The sequence below is a fragment of the Motacilla alba genome, chromosome 1A (genome assembly GCF_015832195.1).
Source record: "Motacilla alba alba isolate MOTALB_02 chromosome 1A, Motacilla_alba_V1.0_pri, whole genome shotgun sequence".
Taxonomy (NCBI): Eukaryota; Metazoa; Chordata; class Aves; order Passeriformes; family Motacillidae; genus Motacilla; species Motacilla alba.
The window spans coordinates 14,467,642-14,488,078 of record NC_052031.1 but is presented as its reverse complement, the minus strand read 5'-3'; the positions used below and the strand labels follow the sequence as shown (position 1 = coordinate 14,488,078).

The following is a 20,437-nucleotide window of genomic DNA, read 5'->3' as shown; positions in this document are numbered from 1 at the left end:
AGTAAACGCTTTCCCTGGGTGCTGAGGGGACTCTGCCACCAGCCAGTGAAGCCCCCGTGTTCCCCAGCAGAGGCCAGGGCACTGAGGTGGGAGGCTGGGGCACAGGGGCAGCTCCAGCACAGCCATTCATTCCTTGCAGCTGCCCCAGCGCTCCTGGGAAGGCAACAGCGCCGTGTGCTCCCAGGGAATGTGACACAGCCTGGCAGTGGCTGGTCTAGGCTGCTGGGCCTCTCTGCCTGTGCCAGAGCCAGACCTGGCAGCACAGCCACCATCCCCAGGAATGGCACTCCTGAGCCACGTGTGCTGGCACCACAGCACCAGACAGAGTGGGGCTACTGAGCCTTGCGTGGGACAGTTGTCAACCCCTGGTTCTTTTCTGGGCTTTGGGCCTTACCACACAAGTATGCACGACTGTCCGTCCATCCATCCATCCATCCATCCATCCATCCATCCATCCATCCATCCATCCATCCATCCATCCATCCATCCTTTCCTCACAGGGGCCCGGCTCCATCCACGCTGGCGGCAGAAGGCAGGATTAAGTCAATAACCCCATTTCTTCATTGTTTCTCCACCGACAGGAGCAGGGAGGGGGGCACCCAATTAGAGATTCCCCCCACCTACCCGCCACCCCCTTCCGATTGTCGCACCCTGCCCAGAGCCCGCTCCCGCCGCTGGAGAGCAGCGCGAAGGGCACAGCCTGCAGGCCGGGGGGCTGGAGTCCCCGGTGCCCCTCTCGGGGCTCCCTGGCCACAGCGGGACAGAACCTCCCCTTGCCTCCCACCCCGACTGAGCTGCCCTTCCTCGACGGCTGCGCTCCCTCCCCGGCCGAGGGCCGGGCTGCCCCAGGGCGAGGGGCCGGGCGGGAGGGGCTCGGCCCGGCCCCGCGGATGCGGAGGGGCGGAGGAGGAGGAGGAGGAGGAGGAGGAGGAGGGGGGCCGGGGGGCACCCGGCGGCGCGGGGCCGCGGTCGGGAACGGCGGCGCCTGCGTGGAGCGGCCGGAGCGGCGGCTTTCGGCGGCGCGTGGAGGGGAGCCGCGTCCCGTCCCGTCCCGTCCCGTCGTGTCCTGTCCCGTCGTGTCCCGTCCCGTGCTGCCGCCCGCCATGGGCCGCCTCCCGCTGTACCTCTGCTGCTGCCTCGGTAACTCCCGCTCCGCTCCGGCCGCCGTCGGGGCACGGCGGGCTGGGCGCGCCTCTGCAGCGCCCGCCGGGGCGGCTCGGGGCGCCCAGCCCGGCCGCGCTCCCGCTTCCCTCTCTCACCGTGTCCCCCTCTCTCCCTCCGCGGCCGCGCAGCGCTGTGGCCCGCGGCGGCACAGGAGCCCGAGTACAGCTATGGCTGCGCCGAGGGCAGCTGCTACCCCGCCACCGGCGACCTGCTCATCGGCCGCGCCGCCCGCCTCTCCGCCTCCTCCACCTGCGGCCTCCGCCAACCCGAGCCCTACTGCATCGTCAGCCACCTCCAGGTGAGCGCCGGGCGCGGGCGGGCAGCGCTCCCGGGCACCGCGCTCCGTGCCGGCGCTGGGGCGGGCATCGCCTCCTGCGCGGGGTGCGCACCCGCGGGCAGCCCGGGCCGGGGGGACGGGGCACCGCCGCCCGCGGGTGGGGGGTGCGGGCAGCGGTGCCCGGCGGGGCAGCATCGTGCCCCGTGCGGGACCCCACACCCCGGGTCCAGGGAATCCCCCGCGGCTTTAGGCTCCGACCCCCTTTCCTGATCGAGGCCAAAAAGGAAAAATGTGCCGCAGTAAGTTCAATTAATGCTTTATTTCCCGGCTCGCTCGGAGCCGTCTAGACAGCTTCCTAAAGGAGAGTGGGCTGTAGGGCCCGGCAGTGTTTTGTCCACAGTCCCCGTAATATAATTACATGTGTATGGTCTCGGAGTGAAAAGATGCAAATAAGGTTGTCTCAGCACATCTGGTGAGCTGTTGCCAGAAGCAGCTCACCAAACTTAAAATCTCAGCGAGAAGGGATGGTGGAGAAGAATAATCTATCAGTTATACGTGGAACTCTGTTGAACTGAAAGTAAAGGGATAATCTCCAGACAAATTACTGTGGAGACAATAGGGCCGGATTCTGGCACTTGGAAGGAAAACCACAGGAAGCACAAGAGGCTGTAGCACTTGACTCATTTGTGCCCTGAAGTTACCAAGTCTCCCTTCATCCTTTCCCCCCCTTTAGTTTTACCATATAAGTTCTGTCTAATAGAGGTAATACTTTATTTGACATGGGGTTTAGCTTCACTGAACATTTTCAGTGTATGTTGGGATTGACTTAACAACATCAGCATCTCTGGTAGAACAAATAACAAAGGTGCTTTGTTACATTTTCTTGTCTCAAAAAATGTTGAAGTACCGTTGTAAAAAGCATCACTTCAGAAGTTCTCATGTGCCCATTGCCCATATTCCTGATCTCCCTGCCCCGGTTCAGCATTTGGGATGTCCCTGGTTATTGTGAACCACAGTGTGTGGTATTGAAGAAATCGTGGAAGTTGCCGGTATCCTCTTGGTAACATGGGACGTGGCTGCACTGAGTGCTTGGCAGAATTAGGTCTTCTAGGATTCAGTTTTGGTCAGAGAAGGAGCAAGCTGTGGCATGAAGTGTGGGGGGAGAGAAGCCTGGAGCAGACAGTAGGGAATGTCTTTCTGGGACCCCTGCTCTTGCCATTCTTTCTGCTGGAGGGCTCGTGGGAGGTGAAGCCCTGAGCTTGGGAGGAGCCGCTGAAGCCAGAACTGGTGAAATGGAAAACCTGTGTGGTGCAGACCTGCCAGCTGTCACATTCTTGGCTGATAAAGAATAGCATTTGTCTCCATAAACTTGCTGGAGGAATGATGCCTGTGTAGCTTTGGGCAGGGATGAGTTATTGGAGCGCTGGGGCTCCTTCACTGCCATCCAACGAGCTCCTCTCCTCATCTGCCTCCTCCCGCTGGTCTGGGCAGGAACCGTCCCTTTTGGCTCAGTTTGCGCTGTACCTTGCAGTCAGAAAGTGGTGGTTTTAGGCAGAAGGACAGTGCAAAAATAGCTCTGTTTGTAGTAATAGCCATGATGGAGTTTTGTCTCCTGGTGAAGAAGCTTTTGGCTTTCCCAACCAGCACATCCCAGACTTGTTCCGAGCTGGCTTTTCTTGGGCAGACCTTGGAATGTGTGCAAATTGACTTTATGTACACAGTTTGGGGTTGCAATACCAGCTGAAGATGCAAGGTTTGGGTAGGAGTTGGATAAGCTGAATGCAGAGAAAAGGGCTAAATCACTGAGGGGAGCCCCTTGATGTGCACTGAGCCTCACGAGAGGTATCCCTAATGCAGTCAGCTTGCATCTCCAAGCCAGCTTCCAAAAGCCAGAGTTGTTTCTCATGAGTTCTTAAGATGCAGTTTTGCATGTGTGCATTTTTACAGAAGCAATTCAGCAGTTTTCTGTAGATGTTGCCATTGGTTTTGAATTCCACTGGAGAATACGTGCACTGGAAGAGATTTCCTGAAACTGCAATTTTCATTGAAAACATGCTTCCCATACAAATAAAGTTTATGGAATTCCTGGCATATTTTCCATTTGGCAATTTACATTAATTCATAGAGGTAAAACCACTTAGCATTTCAACAAAAAAAAATCTTTGATGACTCCTGCAGGCAAAATGAGTGGAATGTGATATGGATGGAAAATACCCTTATCTGCAGGAAGCAACGATTGCCCCATGGATAAAATCAGTAATGCTGATTATCGTGTTGTTTCAGGAGGACAAAAAATGTTTCATATGTGATTCGGAGGATCCCTTCCATGACACCCTCAATCCCGACAGTCATCGCATTGAAAATGTCGTCACCACGTTCGATCCAAATCGCCTGAAGCTCTGGTGGCAGTCGGAAAATGGTATGTGGTTTGTCCAGAGCAATTTCCGGGGCTGGGAGCTGTTTTCCCTCCTTTTGTTTAAGGGTACCTGTGGGTTTGCTCTTATCTCTGGCCTGGTGATTACTGCCCTGTGAAGGATCATGCTGTGTCAGGAGCGATGAGTAAAACTGGCTGCTTTTGTGTGCCCTGGAGCGGTCCTTAATCTGTAACAAAACCTCTCAGTCCTCCAGGAGTGTTGGAAACAGCCGTCCAAGCACTCTGCAAGAGTCCTTTCCTAGAGTTTCCCACACTGGCCTCAGATCTCCCTCATATTTGGGCAGCAAGAGCGGAGCAGCCTTCCAGGAGTCAATATCCCAGGGCTTCCCCTTGCCGCAGGCTGGAGGCTGTGGAAGGAGGGGGTTTGGGCGCAGAGCTGGCTCTTGTCCTGCCTGCAGACCTCCAATTTCCTGTGCCTACCCCAGAACAGTAAAGCCAAGGCTATCTCTTACCCTACAAGCTGCCTTCTCCCTCCTGAGCTTCCTGAATTTCTGTACCATTTGCCAAGGAATAAAATGAACTGCAGAAACAAGCCATCTCGTTAAAAACAAAAATTGCATATTAGTTTGGTGGGGTTTTCGTTTTTTTCTTTTATTTCTTCCTCTGCCTGTTTTACTTTTCTGGTTATGCTTTTGGCATGCCTTCATACACAAAACAAGGCAGCGAGGGTTTCTCAAACAGCAGTCCTGCCCTGAAACCTTAAAGCCAGCTGGACAGGGTGGGATTTTTGTAAATTCATTGGCAGCAGCTGCCTTATTGTATATGAGGAAAAAAAGTTAGTATTTGTAACAGTTTTGCTGCCTGTTGAAGAAAGATTTTCACTAAATCCTTTTTAACCATTTAGATCAACTGCTTTCCGCTAGCAGTTCTCTTCCAGCATTCCAGATAATTCATGTTTTTTGCAACAGGCTTGGCAGCATTCACACAAAAAAGTTTCTTAGCTCATAAGGTCATGAAAATGTCCTTCAACAATAAAAAACAAATGATTCTTTCTGTCCAATTCATGTTTTCAGGCATACAGCATAAGGCACCATTGCTGCATGCTTCACAGAAGGTTACAGCTGGTCAAAAATTTAAGTGCCTTATTGTTTTATTATTTTCATTTCTTACCCTTTCTCCTCTGTGTAAATCTTGATTTTATTTTTTATTTCTAACTACAGTATAATTAGTATCCAGCTGCTTCGAGAGCTCTTTTCACAAGGCAAAATAATATTTCTGGCTGTTTTTCTTCCTTTCTGTGTAGAGTCCTTGACCACAGGTAGTCATACAGCAGTTTGGAAAACCTTTTTCCTCTCTCCGTTTTCTTAACCCTTGGAACTGCAAAGCAGGGCTGTGATAGTTGCTTTAGGAGTGTCTCAAAACCAGGTTATAAAGAAGCTGTTCTCGTGGACAGGAGAGTCCAGAGTGAGTGAAAAATGGTGGGGAATGGCTTCCACCAGACACCAGTGAGGCTGGGGGTGTTAGGGCTGCAGAAGCTTGTGCTGCTGCTGCTGCCAGAGAGGCTGGGGTGTGGGAGACCAGCCTGCAGCCACCACACAGGTCTGGGCTCAGCATCCTCAGCTGGACTGGGGGCTTTGGTGCCAGGACCCAGCTTGTGGTGGTCCCAACCATGCCTCTGTGTCAAATAGCCCTCCCTGCAGGCTCACGCTCTGGGTGTAGCGCGTTCGGCGCTGATCACGTGTGGGAATCCCACGCGCGTTATTCTTCAGCAGGCTCTTGGTGTCTCCCCCTCTACCTCAGGCACATACTAAACCATCATATTCCTTTTCCACTACAGAACCAAGTGATAAAGAAAATAGTCTCATGCCAAGAGAGTGAAGAGCTTTGGCAAATTTAGATGTAGAGTGTCCTTGTTTGCTGAAGACCTTTTCTCTGCCCCTGCAGGTTTGGAAAACGTGACTATCCAGCTGGACCTGGAGGCTGAGTTTCATTTCACTCATCTCATAATGACTTTCAAGGTAAGGAATCCAGAGCCTTACCCTGAACTCTAAAACATGAGGAAATGAGAGGTCTCATAGTCCTTCACATCTAGTTGATATTTGGGATTTGGGCTTTGTTTGAACTGTTTGGCCTGAATTTTTCAGAGCTACCAACATTAACCAGTGCTGAAGTCATGCAGGAAGGCTGAGTTCTGATTTGTCTTTGAACTCCAGTGAGGCTGCAGAAAGAGTCATGCTGAAGCTGGGTTTTGTGTTGGTGTGTCTCTAGTGGTTGTATTCTAGAAGATTGTTAGCTAAGTCATATAGTAGCAAGGGTTTTTTTCCTGAAAAAAGTTGGCCATGGTGTCAGTTTTCATTCGGCAAATGGAAAGGTCTTCAGGAAGAAGGAACATCTGTACACAAAGTGTCTTTGTTTTTTTACAAACAGATGTCTTGGAATGGTAGCTTATGTCCTGTACGTCCTAAATGTTCTTCCCATGTGGACAAATTAATCTCTTCATTTTTACGCATCAGCTTTCTAGGACAGCTGGTTCCTCTTTCCTGTGGCATCAACAAGGGTTTCTCCCTGTGACTTAAGGTGGTGGCTGAGGTGGAAGGTAGTAATTTCTCCTGAAGCCAGCAGTGAGTGACCCCCAAAAAACCCTGCCACTGCAGCCATTGTACCCCAGTGCTGGGGCTTGGTCTGCTGTCAGGAGGAAGACTGCAGGTGAAAGATCATTTTAGTGATGCCTTGTGGGCTTTGTGTGGTAGACAGTTGAGCTGCCTTACTTCTGGGTTGCCAAATTTTTTTGTTGGGTGAGATGCTAGTTTCTAAGTTGGGTGGTATTTTCAGCCAGGAAGCAGAGAGCAAATTTCTTTCCAGCTGTGACTGAAATGCTTTTGTGCTTGGCTCTGGGAGGTCCTCCACTGAATACATAAAACTAAGGAAGAGATTGTTGGCATTTCTTGGTAGGTACAAGCTAGGGTTAAATAAATATCTGGTTTTTGAAAGGCAGCACAAAAATGAAAACATGATTTTGTTTAGGTCAGAGGGATTAAAAATCTTTTCAAAACTTCATTAGTTTGTTGTTCTAGAGTTGGATACGTGTAGGTGTGGGACACTGGTTTGCGTGAAGTAAATGCAGCCTGCCAGAGTCTGGGCAAGGAGGGTCACTGGGGACTGGGGCAGGCAAATGCAGCATAGTGGATGAAGCTGAACCTCTCGATCTCCATAAAGAACATTTTCTTAAGGCAGCACAGAGGACAGCTGGCACTGAACGTCAGAGATGCTGCAAAAGGGCACGTGGGCAGGCAAAGAGAGGAAATGCTGGGGCTTCTCTGAGCTTCAGAGGTGCCTGCTCAGCACTGACTTCTGGGTGTCAGAGCTGGATGGGAAGCACTGGCAGTGGCCTCCTGCTCCCTACAGTAGGAGAGGAGGCCCATTAGGTCCTTTGTAAAAGATCAGGTGAAGATGTACAGCAAGGAAGAAGGCTCTGCTACTTTCACAGGGTGTGGGAAAAATATTTTTGTCTCTGTAAAGCCCTACTTTAACCCCCAATTTTCAGAAGGGGTTTGGAATCAAGCAAACTTACAAGTTTTCTTGTTGAAGTGTGTTTAAGCACTTGGCCACTGAGTGCTGTCTTTTGAAGATGGGTAGTAGTCTATGGTTTGATGAGTGTTATTTCATGTATCTGCCTCTGAGAAGAAAGTGGAATATCATCAGAAAAGTTTCCAATATTTCCACATATGGGAAATAGTCAGTGCAGGGAGAGAGACTAAAATCCAGACATGTGGATTGCTCACACTAATAAGATTTAATGTAAATGCAAATAATAATTAACCAAATGAAATCTCTTGTTTTTGTTACTGTTAGACATTCCGTCCTGCTGCAATGTTGATTGAAAGATCATCTGACTTTGGACAGACTTGGCACGTTTACAGGTATTTTGCATATGACTGTGAGAGCTCATTTCCTGGGATTTCAACTGGACCCATGAAGAAAGTGGATGATATAATCTGTGATTCCCGATACTCTGACATTGAACCTTCAACAGAGGGAGAGGTCAGAGACAAATTTTCTAATATGTTTATTGTATAGACTTTTTCCTTACAAATTCAGTTTCTCTTATTTTTGAAGCTGAATCTTCCGTTGTTTGATTTTTCCTCCAGGTGATATATCGTGTTCTAGATCCTGCTTTTCGAATTGAAGATCCATACAGTCCAAGGATTCAGAGTATGTATGCAGTTGCCTTTCAGGCTGATTTGAGAGCATTTCAGTACTTACTTGCTTACAAAAAACAGTAATCCACTAACAAAGTCATGCATTAGCCCCAACAGCAGTTTTGAAGTCATATGAATACCTTTGTGTGTGGCTCCTTGTCCTGACTCAGACAGTGATGTGTGGGGAAATGAAGATCAGTGTTGTGAACTCAAGGGATTGCTCTTGCACACTTCCTTGGATTTGGTCCTTTTCTTAATTGATCAGGGATTTCTTTTCATTAAAGACTCCCTTTCCCCATAATACATGCAGTTGCCAAGAGAAACCTTGGAATGTGATCCTGTAATTGTACAGTGTTCAGAAAGCAAATGAAGAGAGCTACAAAGGTGCTTATTTCATTGTGCATTTCTAGCTCAAATCAATGGGGTCGTGTCTTATTTTTCAGAACAAAGTTGTGACTTTGGAACAGTTGGCCATGGTAGCACTGCATGGCTGGGCCACTCAGATGTGGTCACAAACCACTACTTGCTGTAGTGTTTGCGCATGGTCATGGCAATATATGAGGGATCTGTTGCTCAGTGTGGCTTTAAGAGAAACCTTGTGGGGTGTTTGGCCTGAGGGAACTGCAGTGCTCAGCCTTTACCTGACCTCTGATTTAATATGCATTCTCAGGTTGGGTTCATGTCCTTCAGTGTAAAGCTACCTGGAGCCAAAAGAAATATGTGAAGTAGAGGAGTGTCTGCTCGTTGCTATGAGTTTAATGTTGTTTTTTTTCTTTACTCAACATTTTAAAGGAGAAACTGCTTTCATGGGCTTGAAGTGCTTTGTCAAGCCTAGTTCAAGGCTATAAGAAATTATATAGGATTCACAATATCAAAGTAGACATGTGGATGGTATTAATTACTGCAACATTGTATTCCCATGGATCATCCTTCAAGAAATTCTTTGTATTTGGTCAGTGTTGGGGTGTTGCTTCTTTCCACAAAATGTGACTAATTACATTTCCTAGGAAAGTTGGGCGTGTACAAAAGAAGAATTATTTGTCTTTGTTTCCAGCTAAGAATTTTTCCAAAAGTCTCATAACTCTAATGGCTCCTGGTCCAGTTGGCAGAACTTTTTTGATATCAAGTTCTTACCCATCTTACATTTTAAAACCCCAAAGAACCAGTGTCTTTTAGGTAGTGCTTTTTTCCTTGCCTTTAACATTTGTGTATGTGCCTGTGCATGTCTATAATAAAATAGACCATTATTTTAAATTATGCTTAAAGTTACTTATACAGTTATCAACCTGTAATAAAATAATGTAATTTCTTTTGGTTTTTTTTTTTTAATTTGGGGAGTATGAAGTTATGTGTAGGTGCTGAAATTAAATCTGATCTAATCTGCCCATAGGAAGCATGCTTAGGAAGTCACTCCTGGCTTCCTCCCATTCAAAATATTATCTGGTAAATAATTCCAAAACGGGTTTGCTGATTAGACATTTTGTGTGTGTCCCCTGCAGACCTATTGAAGATCACAAATCTGAGAGTCAAATTTGTCAAGCTGCACACGCTGGGAGATAACCTCTTGGACTCCAGGATGGAGATCCGAGAGAAGTACTACTATGCCATCTACGACATGGTGGTTCGCGGGAACTGCTTCTGCTACGGACACGCCAGCGAGTGTGCGCCCGTGGAGGGCTTGGATGAGGAGGTGGAAGGAATGGTAAATATTCACTCTCTTCTACATAAAACTCTTCTTGGGTAAATATTCACTCTCTTCTACATAAAACTCTTCTTGTCTGTGCCTCTTTTAAGTGATTTGAACGCAAATGTAAAGATGGCACTGTGTCCCTCACCTGTGCACGCTTGATTTTCAAACAACAAAACTGTTATAATTATTCCTCCGTGGCAAACACATCTGTCATTATTGGTATTAGTCAAACACATATCTCAGATTAGGTGATAATTTTTTTAACATTCCTTTTCTGATTATGTTACAGAGCTGATGAAACTGAAAGGTAGGAATGAAGAAAGGGACCTGACATTATTAGGTCAAAGACCAAAGTATGAGCTGACTTGGTTACCTTAAAATTGAAGTGGAATAGAGGCATCAAAGGCTGAAACACCTGTGAATCAAACATAACCTGTGTTTGTATTAGTTGTTACCAGCTGAGAAGTTGAGGTTTTAGCCCTAATAAACACAGGCCCTGAAGGCAAACCCTGATTGCCTCCATGGTATGCTGCTCCACGAATGCCTCATCCCTTCTAGGGTCTGCTTTTCCCCATGCTTTTTGCATGACAAGCCATAATAGCACCCTGTTAATGGGTGAGTTATTAACTGGTTGGAGATGTGGAAGCATGTGGGATGGTTGTGTGGGTTGTCCAGGGCTGCAGGACGATGTCAAGCCGGGTACACTCCACTGCCCTGTGTTTGGTCAGTGTCTCCACCCAAGCTTTCCCTTTAGCATTGTGGCTGGTAGTGCCAGTGGTCTGTGGCAGCACCTGTCACACAACCACTCTCGGTCTGCTTGGTGCTTGTTCTGTACACAAGGCAAAGGCAAAGCCTGGGGCTGATGGATAAACACCATCCAAACTGGCTGTTATCTTTGCTCTGAGAAACAAGGCAGGGCTGGAAAGAGGGCACTGGGCTAGTGACCTGCTGATGTAAATAGATGCATGTTAATAGCTAATAAACAGCTAACTTTTAGTTCCAAGAGGCTCCTGTGATTTTTGGGGCTGAGCTTTGCTCTCCTTGTTTATTTCTGAAAGCATTTATTCTGGCACTAGTTCCAGTATGGAAGGAAGGACAAATTTGTATGAGGACACCTGGGCAGGTGAAGGACATTCCTATGGCCCTTTATGCCTTTTCTAAATGCAGTTACATGGATTAAAATCTCCAAACGTATATGTCCATTATCTGCTAGCTGTATTTTGCATTCATTGTAGAATGGTTTGTGTCTTTTTCCTTTTTTGTTTATCACCAACTCTTTTTTTCTTTTTTTTTTCCCCTCCTTTTTTTTCAATCACAGGTTCATGGTCACTGCATGTGCAGACATAATACGAAAGGATTAAACTGTGAGCAGTGTTTGGATTTCTACCATGACTTACCCTGGCGCCCTGCTGAAGGTCGCAATAGTAACGCATGCAAAAGTGAGTTGGAGTAAAAGGCAGAGCTGGGTGTTGTGAGCGTTACGTGCTGTTACTTGGGCTCGTGTGTAAAATCCTTCACGTTCTTTGGTTGACACTGGTGTGTCTTTTCTGCAGAGTTGCGCTTCCCCCAGGACTCTTACTCTGCTTTCTGTCTTTGTCACAGAGTGCAACTGCAATGGCCACTCCAGCCAGTGCCACTTTGACATGGCTGTGTACATGACGACGGGGAACACCAGCGGGGGAGTGTGCGACGACTGCCAGCACAACACTGTGGGACGCAACTGCGAGCAGTGCAAGCCCTTCTACTTCCAGCACCCGGAGAGAGACCTGCGGGACCCCGACGTCTGTGAGCGTAAGTGCAGCCCCACTCTGCAGGGTGGGAATGGCCTTGGGATCCCTGAGGAAAGGTGGCTGTCTTGGAGGTCTTGAGGGAGCCTGGCTGGGTTTTGTTTTCTCTTTGAGAATCTGGGAATTTACCTGGTCCTTGTGTGTCCAACTCACGTCATGTCTAATACTTGCAGGAGTGGCAGTCTTTCTACACAGCAGCTGAGTTTCAGTAATTCAGTGTGAGACTTGGCCTTTCATTTTGTAGCAGTTAATAACATATGTGGGGTGCTTCCTTCTTAGCTTGCAACTGTGACCCAGCTGGCTCCCAAAATGGTGGCATCTGCGACCGCTACACTGATTTCTCCACTGGCCTCATTGCCGGACAGTGCCGTTGTAAATTATTTGTCGAGGGGGAGCGTTGTGACCTCTGCAAAGAAGGTTTCTATGGCCTGAGTGCCGATGACCCAGCGGGCTGTCAGTGTGAGTAAAAACATATGTTCCTTTATGTGTGATCAAAAGCTCTTTGAGGAGCTGTTACTGACAGGAGAAGTTGGTTTGTGGGATGGATTTTTTCCCTTTTTTTCATGTTTTGGCTAAAGGAAAAACATTACTGTAAATTTGATGTAGCTTGGAGTCCACCAAGCTACATCAAATTAAAATTTGATCCTTCTAGTGTCTTCAGTAGGAATAGTATAATTCTCCTTATTTCTTTTCAATTATGAATCTCTAGGCCAGGGGGTGGTGGGCAAAGAATGAAATTAATTACTGTAATGGGGAATTCAGGGGAAAATGTAATGTATATATTTAAGTTGAACATATATATAAAATAATATCTAATGTATATATTTAATGTATATATTTAGGTTGTCTAAAATACTACTCCAGCCCTGCTTTTGACCTGCCTATTTGTATTTCCATGTAGCTTGTGCATGTAATCCTCTGGGTACCCACCCTGGGGGCAATCCTTGTGATTCGGAGACAGGAAACTGCTATTGTAAGCGTCTGGTGACAGGAAAGCAGTGCAATCAATGTCTGGCAAGTAGTTCACCCTAAAATCAATTAGGAGACACTGGTGTGAGGGAGGCTGGAGTGTGGGAAGCATGGAGCAAGGTGCTGGCCACTGTCTCTGACTGCCTACTCGCCCATGCCGGGCATTCAGGCTGTAGAGGGCACCTTGAGATGTCAGGAGCCATGAAGTGTGCTGTGTTTTGGGGAGCTGGGATGCGTGTAAAGGCAGACAGGAGCATCCAGTCTAATTCCTGGGACCATAAGGAGTGAGACATTAGGATACCTGTGGTTGCTCTAAAAATGAGGGATCTAGGGCAGTTCTGCTGAAGTTCTTGCTGTTCTTGAAAGACAAAATGGTCAAGGAAACAGCGTTACCAAAAAAATTGCTTTCTAAACAGGCCATTATTTTAGGCAGGGATTATTTCACACGCATGCATTTCCATGTAGTGTTTATGCATGCTGGAGTGTTATAGAAACACACTGTCAGATAACTGGATGTGTTTGTACAAACACTGAGAAGCTCTTATCTAGCAGTGAACTGCATGGAAAAACCAAACAAGTCTGTCTGTCTATCCAGCAAGCGAGCTGCAGAGTAGCAGCCCTGCAAGGGCAGTGCCCTACACAAATACCACTGCCCCATGTGTGGCTCTCTTGCCCTTGAAATGGTCAACAGGGTGGGAGGAGAGCAGGTAGGGAAGTGCTGTTGGTGCTTGTGGGGGTAGACCCATAACCAGGGGAGCAGGATCCGTGGGTTGTGGGGCAGTCTGGGTTCTGTTCCTTTGGGTTAGATGGAACTAAGTCTGCACCAGGTTACAGTGCTGGTGATGTTTCCTCCTGCAGCCCGAGCACTGGGGCCTGAGCAATGACATGGATGGATGTCGGCCGTGCGACTGCGACCAGGGCGGAGCGCTGAACAACAAGTGAGTCTCAGCCCACTTACTGTCCTGTAATCGCTCACCCAGCTCCATGTTTGTGTAACCACAGCATCCAGGGCTCAATGTGCTCTGGGGGAGGAGGTTTGATACCCGTCTTTCTGCTTCAGAAGGTGGCAGATCTTGATTGCAGCAAAGGTGGCAGAGGCATCCATGTCTTTTCTGTGCTGAGCAACCTCTGTTTGTGCCACTGGTGCAAGTGAACGTGTAAAACTGTTTTTGGTGTACCTCTGCCTTTGTCAGCCAGGGTAGGAACCAGATGTGGATTAAATTCTGCCTTGGCTGTAACCCAGGGTATGGTCCATATAAAAGCTTTGCTCTTACAGGATGAAAGCAGGACTCAGACATGACATGGACATGGACAGTGACATGGACATGCTGGTCTTGCTTTTCTCCCAAATCACTCTTTGGCCAATCTGTCTGCCCACTGGTGCTAAGGGAAGCGCCTAGCTGCGCAGTACTGCTCTGTTTCCCCAGTGGTGCTGCATGGATGTGGACCTGGATGTGCCCACTGGGGAGATGGATATTTTTGAGAGAAAATTGTAAGTTTTGAATATGCATCCATCAGTATCAGCATGGAAAGTTGTAGCTTAGTTGCCCTGTCAGTGGGGTGCTGGGTAGCCAGCCTGCTCCTTGGACCAGAGCAGTTCTCTGAGTGCTAGGTGTGTGTCCAACCCCTGGCTTGTCAGCAGCAGCATGTTCTTTTGCTTTTTTTTTTCCCCCCTCTCCCCTTCCTTCCACAAACCCTTTGAAATGTCGTGCTTTTGTCTAAAACCACAGAAGTTTCCCAAGGGGGTCAGAGAACTGTTTCCCACTGAAGTCCATGGGACCACACTGGGGGGAGTGTGGGACTCATCTTGGTGTGTCTCCCATAGGTCATCACAGCCTACGGACACCCATCTGCATCAGGGATTTCCGTGGGAATGTCCCACGGGCCGTCTCTCCTGTCTGCTCCCGAGTGAATTATTAGCCCTTGGCAGACAGCAGTGTGGATGTTAGGGATTATTTACTCCCCCGTGCTCGCTCCCTGCACACAGATGGATTACACCACACAGCTCATAGCAGCTCCCCCAGCACAGCTGCTTCCAGGGCTTTGGGGTAACAGCCCAGCCGTGGCCCAGCCTGTTTCCCATGCACTGAGCCCGGCGATTGCAAAACCATGTGGGGAGGGGACGTGCACATCCTGGCACGGGCAGGCAGCAGCTGCGCTTCCCTCCAGCCGCAGGAGGACCGCAGAGCCCAGCTCTGGCTCCTGATTTTCCTCTCTCACGTCATCAGGAAGGGGGAGCTTTGCTCTCCCCGGGGCTCCTCTCCTCAGCTGCTGAATTGCTGCTTTCTGGCTCCCACTCAGGGTGTGGGATGCTGTGCCTCACCCAAAATTCATCCCTGTGGTGTAACCCAGGTGGTGGAGTTATTGCCTCCCCAGAGGGGAAGCTTCCCAGCTCCTCTTCTGGGACAGCTAAGGCACTTCTGGTATCTCAAAGTGAACATGTAAGAGAATCTCTGCAACTTCAAAACCAGTTGAAGTTAAAAATTGCTCTTTGTCTGGAGGCTTGAGGAGTCTGGAGAATGTTCATGGAAAGCAAAGGCATTTACCTTTAGAAAATGTTTGTAAATCCCACTCAAATTTAAAGAAAGAAGTGTATTTTGGTGGACCAAAAAACCTTCCTTTTAAGAAGTGTGATTGGGTGTGTGCAAAATTGCAATGTGCTCAAGGATTCTTTATGATGCAGGATAGACTCTGTAGGGACAATAAAACAGTCAAAGGCAGTTTGGGGATAGAGCTGTATTGAGTAAAGAAAATGGCTCATTGTGAAAGAAGGAGAAATCTGTGTGTCAGTCTGGACAGACCTTCTGGTGATGGCCCTGACTGCCCCATGTCACTGGTTGTGTCTGTCCTACTCTAAAGCAGCCAGGGATGGTTTTCCTCCCTGTGTAGCTGCTGATGGTGACCTGTCTGGATGCTTTGCAGCAAGTGAGAGCAGCTCAGCATCCTGGGGCATGTAGGGTCATGCATGTTCTTGCTCTGCCTGAGACCATACAAACAGATACACTGCCTGTGTGGCTTGCAAGCTTGGAGCCAAAGCCTGCCCTTGGCTTCAGGGCAGGTGTGCCTGTTGGCTAGGTCTGGTAGCAAGTAAAGCTTCCAGAACTCCTGTGTCCCAGGGAATCACTGCATTCATAGCATGAAATCCTCTTGCCAACTACATGCAAACTGCCTACTGGAAATGTTCCTGGTCCATGCTTGCTTCCAGCCAGAGCCTGGATGTTGTTTTGGAGAGTGATAGTTGGGTTGAGCCAGGTTTGTACCTGGGTCTGTGCTGCCATGTTAGTAGTGCAGGTGGCCCAGCTGCAGACCCCAAGAGCCTCTCCTGTGTGCTGTGTTCAGAAGTGCTTCTCTTCCTGTGTCATTTAAATATGTCATAGCTCCATCACTGTCTCAGCATAGCCAAGATCTGCTGTAAATTCATTGCTCTTCCATTTCAGCTGCTCCAGTGAGTCTGGCCAATGCGAATGCCGGCCCCACATGTTTGGACGTCAGTGCAACCAGGTGGAGCCTGGCTATTACTTCATTTCACTGGATCATTACATCTACGAGGCAGAGGAAGCCAGCTTGGGTCCTGTGAGTAGCAGTTTTAGTGGTCTGGAGTGTCTGGACAGCTGTGGGAAAGTTGTTTCACCAGTTGGCTCTTGGAAGGGTCTTTTATGCTCGGTGTGTTTTGCAATTAAAATGTGGAAAACACAAAACTGAAGTGTATCAGAAACCCATTAACCTGTAGCTTTTCAATCTTAGTATCAATAAATAATAAGGTAATTGAGGGGGGAGGATTTGTAATTTTTCTTTTTAAACCTGTTTTTTGGTCATGACTGTGCAGTTAGTTTTCTGTTACCATCCCTCTCTGTACCCTGCCACATCCATTCTCTCTCCTCTTACCTCAGGAGAGGTGGGACACAGACACTGGCTCTTCTCTTTGGTGCCACTTCACTGGGAGTGAACAAAGCACACATTTAAGCACATTGCCACAGTTTTAATAGTTTCTGTACATCAGTAACATATTTTATTAATGACTAAAACCATATTGGTTGTGCAAAAAACTATTTTTGTAAGTGAGGTTGCCTCTAGCTTGTTTTGCCTGCTGGCATGGTACAACAGGGTCTCTGGCTCTTTCTGTTGCCCATCACACAGCCTTGATTTCAATTCATTAACAGCAGCTAGGTGATTATATCACCTAGGGGCTACACTTTTGCCTCCAGCAAGGAGTCAGGGAGATGGAAATAATGGTTTTTCTAAAGCAGCAGATCCTTGCCTGCTTACAGTCAGGGCACTTGGTGCCCTAATTTATTTATTTTGAGCAAAATGCAGCCACTTTGCAGTTTCAGCCAAGGAAGAGGAGTTTTTGCTCTCATATAACTGCAGAAAGGGAAGGCAGCACAAAGCAGAAGTTGTACCACAGCAGAGGGCACATGAGCTGGCACAGGGTTTTTGGTGCATTTGTGTCTGCCCAGCTTGAGAGGTGGTACCTGAGGCGCTTCCAAGGCTCAGGGATGGAGGAGCCCAGCACAAAAATCCACCCTGCCAAATGGAGCGAGAGGATGTGCTGCTGGTTTGCCTTTTGAAACCTTGAGAACAAACAATTTTTAAAACCACCAATATTGAAAAGCTGTCTCACAAATCTGATGATAGAATAAAACTCCAAATTCCCAGATAGGGCCCCAACACAGGACAAAATGCAGTGGCACAGAGTTGTAGGGATTGACAGGCAGTGCCAAGCCCCTGTGCTATTACAGCTGCATGCCCTTGCTCACATCCTGCCTGCCATCCTTTCTGGGGAGCTCTGATCTTTGTGCAAAGCCAAAGGCTAATAACTTACAGCCAGGCTCTATTCAAAGAGTGTGAGAATACATGAGGGGACATCCTGAAGTGATATGTATATATGTAGACATTTCCTTGCATTTTATCCCTTTCTACTGAGGCAGCTTCCTTAGGAATGCACAGGATGTTGTTCTATGGAGAGAACTATTTGTGGATACAGATACATTTGAAACAGGAAATTTGAGCACCATGTTTCTATTTTCTGTTACCTTTTTCCTCTTCTTTGCTTTATATAAAAAACAGATAAAAAACCTGACACCTCAGACTGAAAAGGGTGACCATGTGTTGATTTGGCTAGGAAATATCTATCAATGATTAGGATCTCTGTTCTTTAGTGATACCCTGCTCATTAAAGCCAGGATCTGCTTTTCCAATGTTATTTTGAGCAGCGGTTTGGTTTGAAACAGCCTGGTGCAGTCAGGGAGCAATTAGCACTCAGGCTTGGGTGGTTAATGGAACAGTGATGTGCCACTGTAGTAAATCCTACTGCTACAAGTGCAATGTGGAAATCTGTGTGGTGAATGGGATGTGATAGCTGATGAATTAGTTACTCATAGCAAGTTTTTTAATTTAATTCTGCACCATAGCAGAGAAATAAATGAAGAGTTGTGCAGTCTTGCTTTGCTTTATCTGTCTTGCATTTGTAATGTCGCTAAGTGAAAGGGCAATGGTGTGCACGTGTGTGGATTTAAAAGAGAATTTGTGTTGTCTGGGATGCCAGCAGTGGATGCTGCAATCCAGAAGTCATCCATCAGCAGAACCCCACACTTCATGTCCTCCCACGAGACTTGCAAAGTTAATGGCTCAGTATTAAAATATCTGTTCCCTGTTTTGTAGGGAGTGAACATAATAGAGCGCCAGTACACGCCAGACCGCACACCGTCATGGACAGGCATAGGATTTGTGAGAGTCCCTGAGGGGGCGTACCTGGAATTCCATATTGACAACATCCCCTACTCCATGGAGTATGATGTTGTGATCCGCTACGAGCCGCAGGTGGGTCTGTGAGTATGGGCATTGCTGCCTCCCCGCAGGTGCTGGCTGTCATGGTGCACAACTGACATGAGCCTGGCACTTTAAGGAGTCATCAGGGCTCAAAGACAAGGACAGGTGCTCAATTAAATGTCTGAGATGTGTGAAAATCCAAAATGATGTTGACTATTTCTAGTACTATTAGCTTTAGAGTTTGTTTCACAATTGCATTGTTTCAGCACCTGTTTAATGAGCAAATTAAAAAGCAACAAGTACCATCAGGGCAGATTAGACTATAAATTTGTTATTGGCCAGATCAGATGGGCATCGTGCACCTTAGGAAGCAAATTGCCCATCTTGGAAGTTGAATGTCTGCAGCCAAGAGTTTGCAAGCAGTTGGCTTTGATAATTCGCAGAGTGAAGGGAAAGAGAAAAATCCCTCCATCTCCTTGCCTGTTGGCAGCAACTAACTGCAGTGAATATTCAGCTACAGGACCCAGAGGTGAGGGGAGAGGAGTCACCAAACCCCCTGGTGATGCCATGATGCGGATGGGGCTGCTGGCCACCTGCTCTTTGCTCTCAGCCCACACCTGCAGCTGGTAGATGCCCCATTGATGCTGCAGCTGCAGCCCCATCCTCCCTGAAGCACCGTGACCACCCTGTCTGTGCTTCTGCTTTTCCTGGCCTGAGCTCTGGACGCTTCCAGGAGTTTATGATTATTACTTGATACTGATGAGCCTTTTTTTTTTCCCTAGTTGCCTGATCAGTGGGAAAAAGCTGTGATCAGTGTCTCACGCCCAGGCAAGATTCCCACAGGTAGTCGGTGTGGCAACACAGTTCCTGATGATGATAATCAAGTGGTCTCACTGTCTCCTGGATCCAGGTTGGTATAACTGGATGGGCAAAAGGAGAGAAAAAATAAAACATTTAAAAACTGAAGTACAATAATATCACATCTTCAGTTTGCTGTAACCTCTGTGAAAATAGGTGAAAATTAATTTCCAGTGGGTTATAAAAAGCACATTTAGTAGTGTGTCTGTAGACTGAAAGCTTTTAAGTTTATTCTCATATTCTGATACGGTTTGTCTGAGTAGAGGGAGGGGGAGGTGTTTGCACAGCCTGTGAGTGAACACTGGTTTGACTCTTCACCTTGCTGATAACCTTTTCCGGTTCTGACTTCCACAAGCCTGCAAACCGCCTCTCTCACGTCGCAGCTTTTGTTCTGTTGGGTCTTGGCTGCTTTCTGTTATCTTGATTGCTTTATAGGGGCACCTGAAATGCTTTATGGTGCCGTGCGTTTGAAGTAAGGAGTTTCCTGTTCCTCATTCAGATATGTGGTTCTCCCGCGGCCCGTGTGCTTCGAGAAGGGGCTGAATTACACCATCCGCCTGGAGCTGCCCCAGTACTCCTCGGTGGATACGGAGACTGAGAACCCGTACACACTCATTGATTCTGTGAGCAGAATTTATTTCAGGGGTAGTCTTAAAAGCCTGGAAGTTTGCACCTGTCCTGGCATGTGTCTGTGTAAATTCAAAGTAGTATTTTGCAGTGTTGTTCCTAACAGCTGAAGTCAGATTTCAACTGAACAATGTAATGCGGCATAGGTTTTTTCAAAAGTTCCTCCAAGTATGTGAGCTGTTTTTCTGCTAAGAGGCTTTTGAGGTATTTTGCAGGACTGCAGCTAGTCTGCAGACCTATAGTTTCTTTGGGGAGGCTAATGTGTGTCATGTAGGTCATGAAAATCAATGTCAGTGTCAATCATCTTCTTTAGAATGGATAGAATTTGGTAGATTTGGTAAGAATTTGTCACATACCAGAAGTATTCCATCAAAACTAGAGAAATACTGTCATTTACCTTCCAAATTCTGTCTGGTTGTTTGCTTTTCAACAAAAACTGGGACAATACTGAATTTTCACAATTTTGGAGGCTATTTATAAGTAGTGACACTTTGTCATTGTAAAATTGTTTTGTAGCTTGTTCTCATGCCATACTGCAAATCGCTGGACATATTCACAGTGGGAGGCTCAGGCGAAGACGTGGTCACGAACAGCGCTTGGGAAACTTTCCAAAGATACCGGTGTTTGGAGAACAGCAGGAGTGTTGTGAAAACTCCCATGACAGATGTCTGCAAGAACATAATATTCAGCATTTCTGCACTACTGCATGAGACTGCGTTATGT

The 20,437-nt window shown here is 47.5% G+C and overlaps 1 protein-coding gene across 1 annotated transcript in view; it reads left to right on the top strand.

Moving 5' to 3' along the window:
• Positions 1 to 949: 949 nt before the first annotated feature.
• The window catches only part of LAMB1 (laminin subunit beta 1), a 42,421-nt gene continuing 22,933 nt past the window's right edge, over positions 950 to 20,437 (top strand). The window contains exons 1-17 of the mRNA XM_038154447.1: positions 950 to 1,140; positions 1,293 to 1,462; positions 3,725 to 3,860; positions 5,760 to 5,833; positions 7,668 to 7,856; positions 7,964 to 8,027; positions 9,514 to 9,716; positions 11,023 to 11,143; positions 11,307 to 11,495; positions 11,771 to 11,950; positions 12,393 to 12,505; positions 13,319 to 13,398; positions 15,898 to 16,033; positions 18,122 to 18,280; positions 19,012 to 19,139; positions 19,587 to 19,710; positions 20,231 to 20,435. Of these exons, the coding sequence (XP_038010375.1) occupies positions 1,104 to 1,140; positions 1,293 to 1,462; positions 3,725 to 3,860; positions 5,760 to 5,833; positions 7,668 to 7,856; positions 7,964 to 8,027; positions 9,514 to 9,716; positions 11,023 to 11,143; positions 11,307 to 11,495; positions 11,771 to 11,950; positions 12,393 to 12,505; positions 13,319 to 13,398; positions 15,898 to 16,033; positions 18,122 to 18,280; positions 19,012 to 19,139; positions 19,587 to 19,710; positions 20,231 to 20,435 (2,308 nt within the window). The 5' untranslated portion in view covers positions 950 to 1,103. The remainder of the gene's footprint in view (positions 1,141 to 1,292; positions 1,463 to 3,724; positions 3,861 to 5,759; positions 5,834 to 7,667; positions 7,857 to 7,963; positions 8,028 to 9,513; positions 9,717 to 11,022; positions 11,144 to 11,306; positions 11,496 to 11,770; positions 11,951 to 12,392; positions 12,506 to 13,318; positions 13,399 to 15,897; positions 16,034 to 18,121; positions 18,281 to 19,011; positions 19,140 to 19,586; positions 19,711 to 20,230; positions 20,436 to 20,437) is intronic.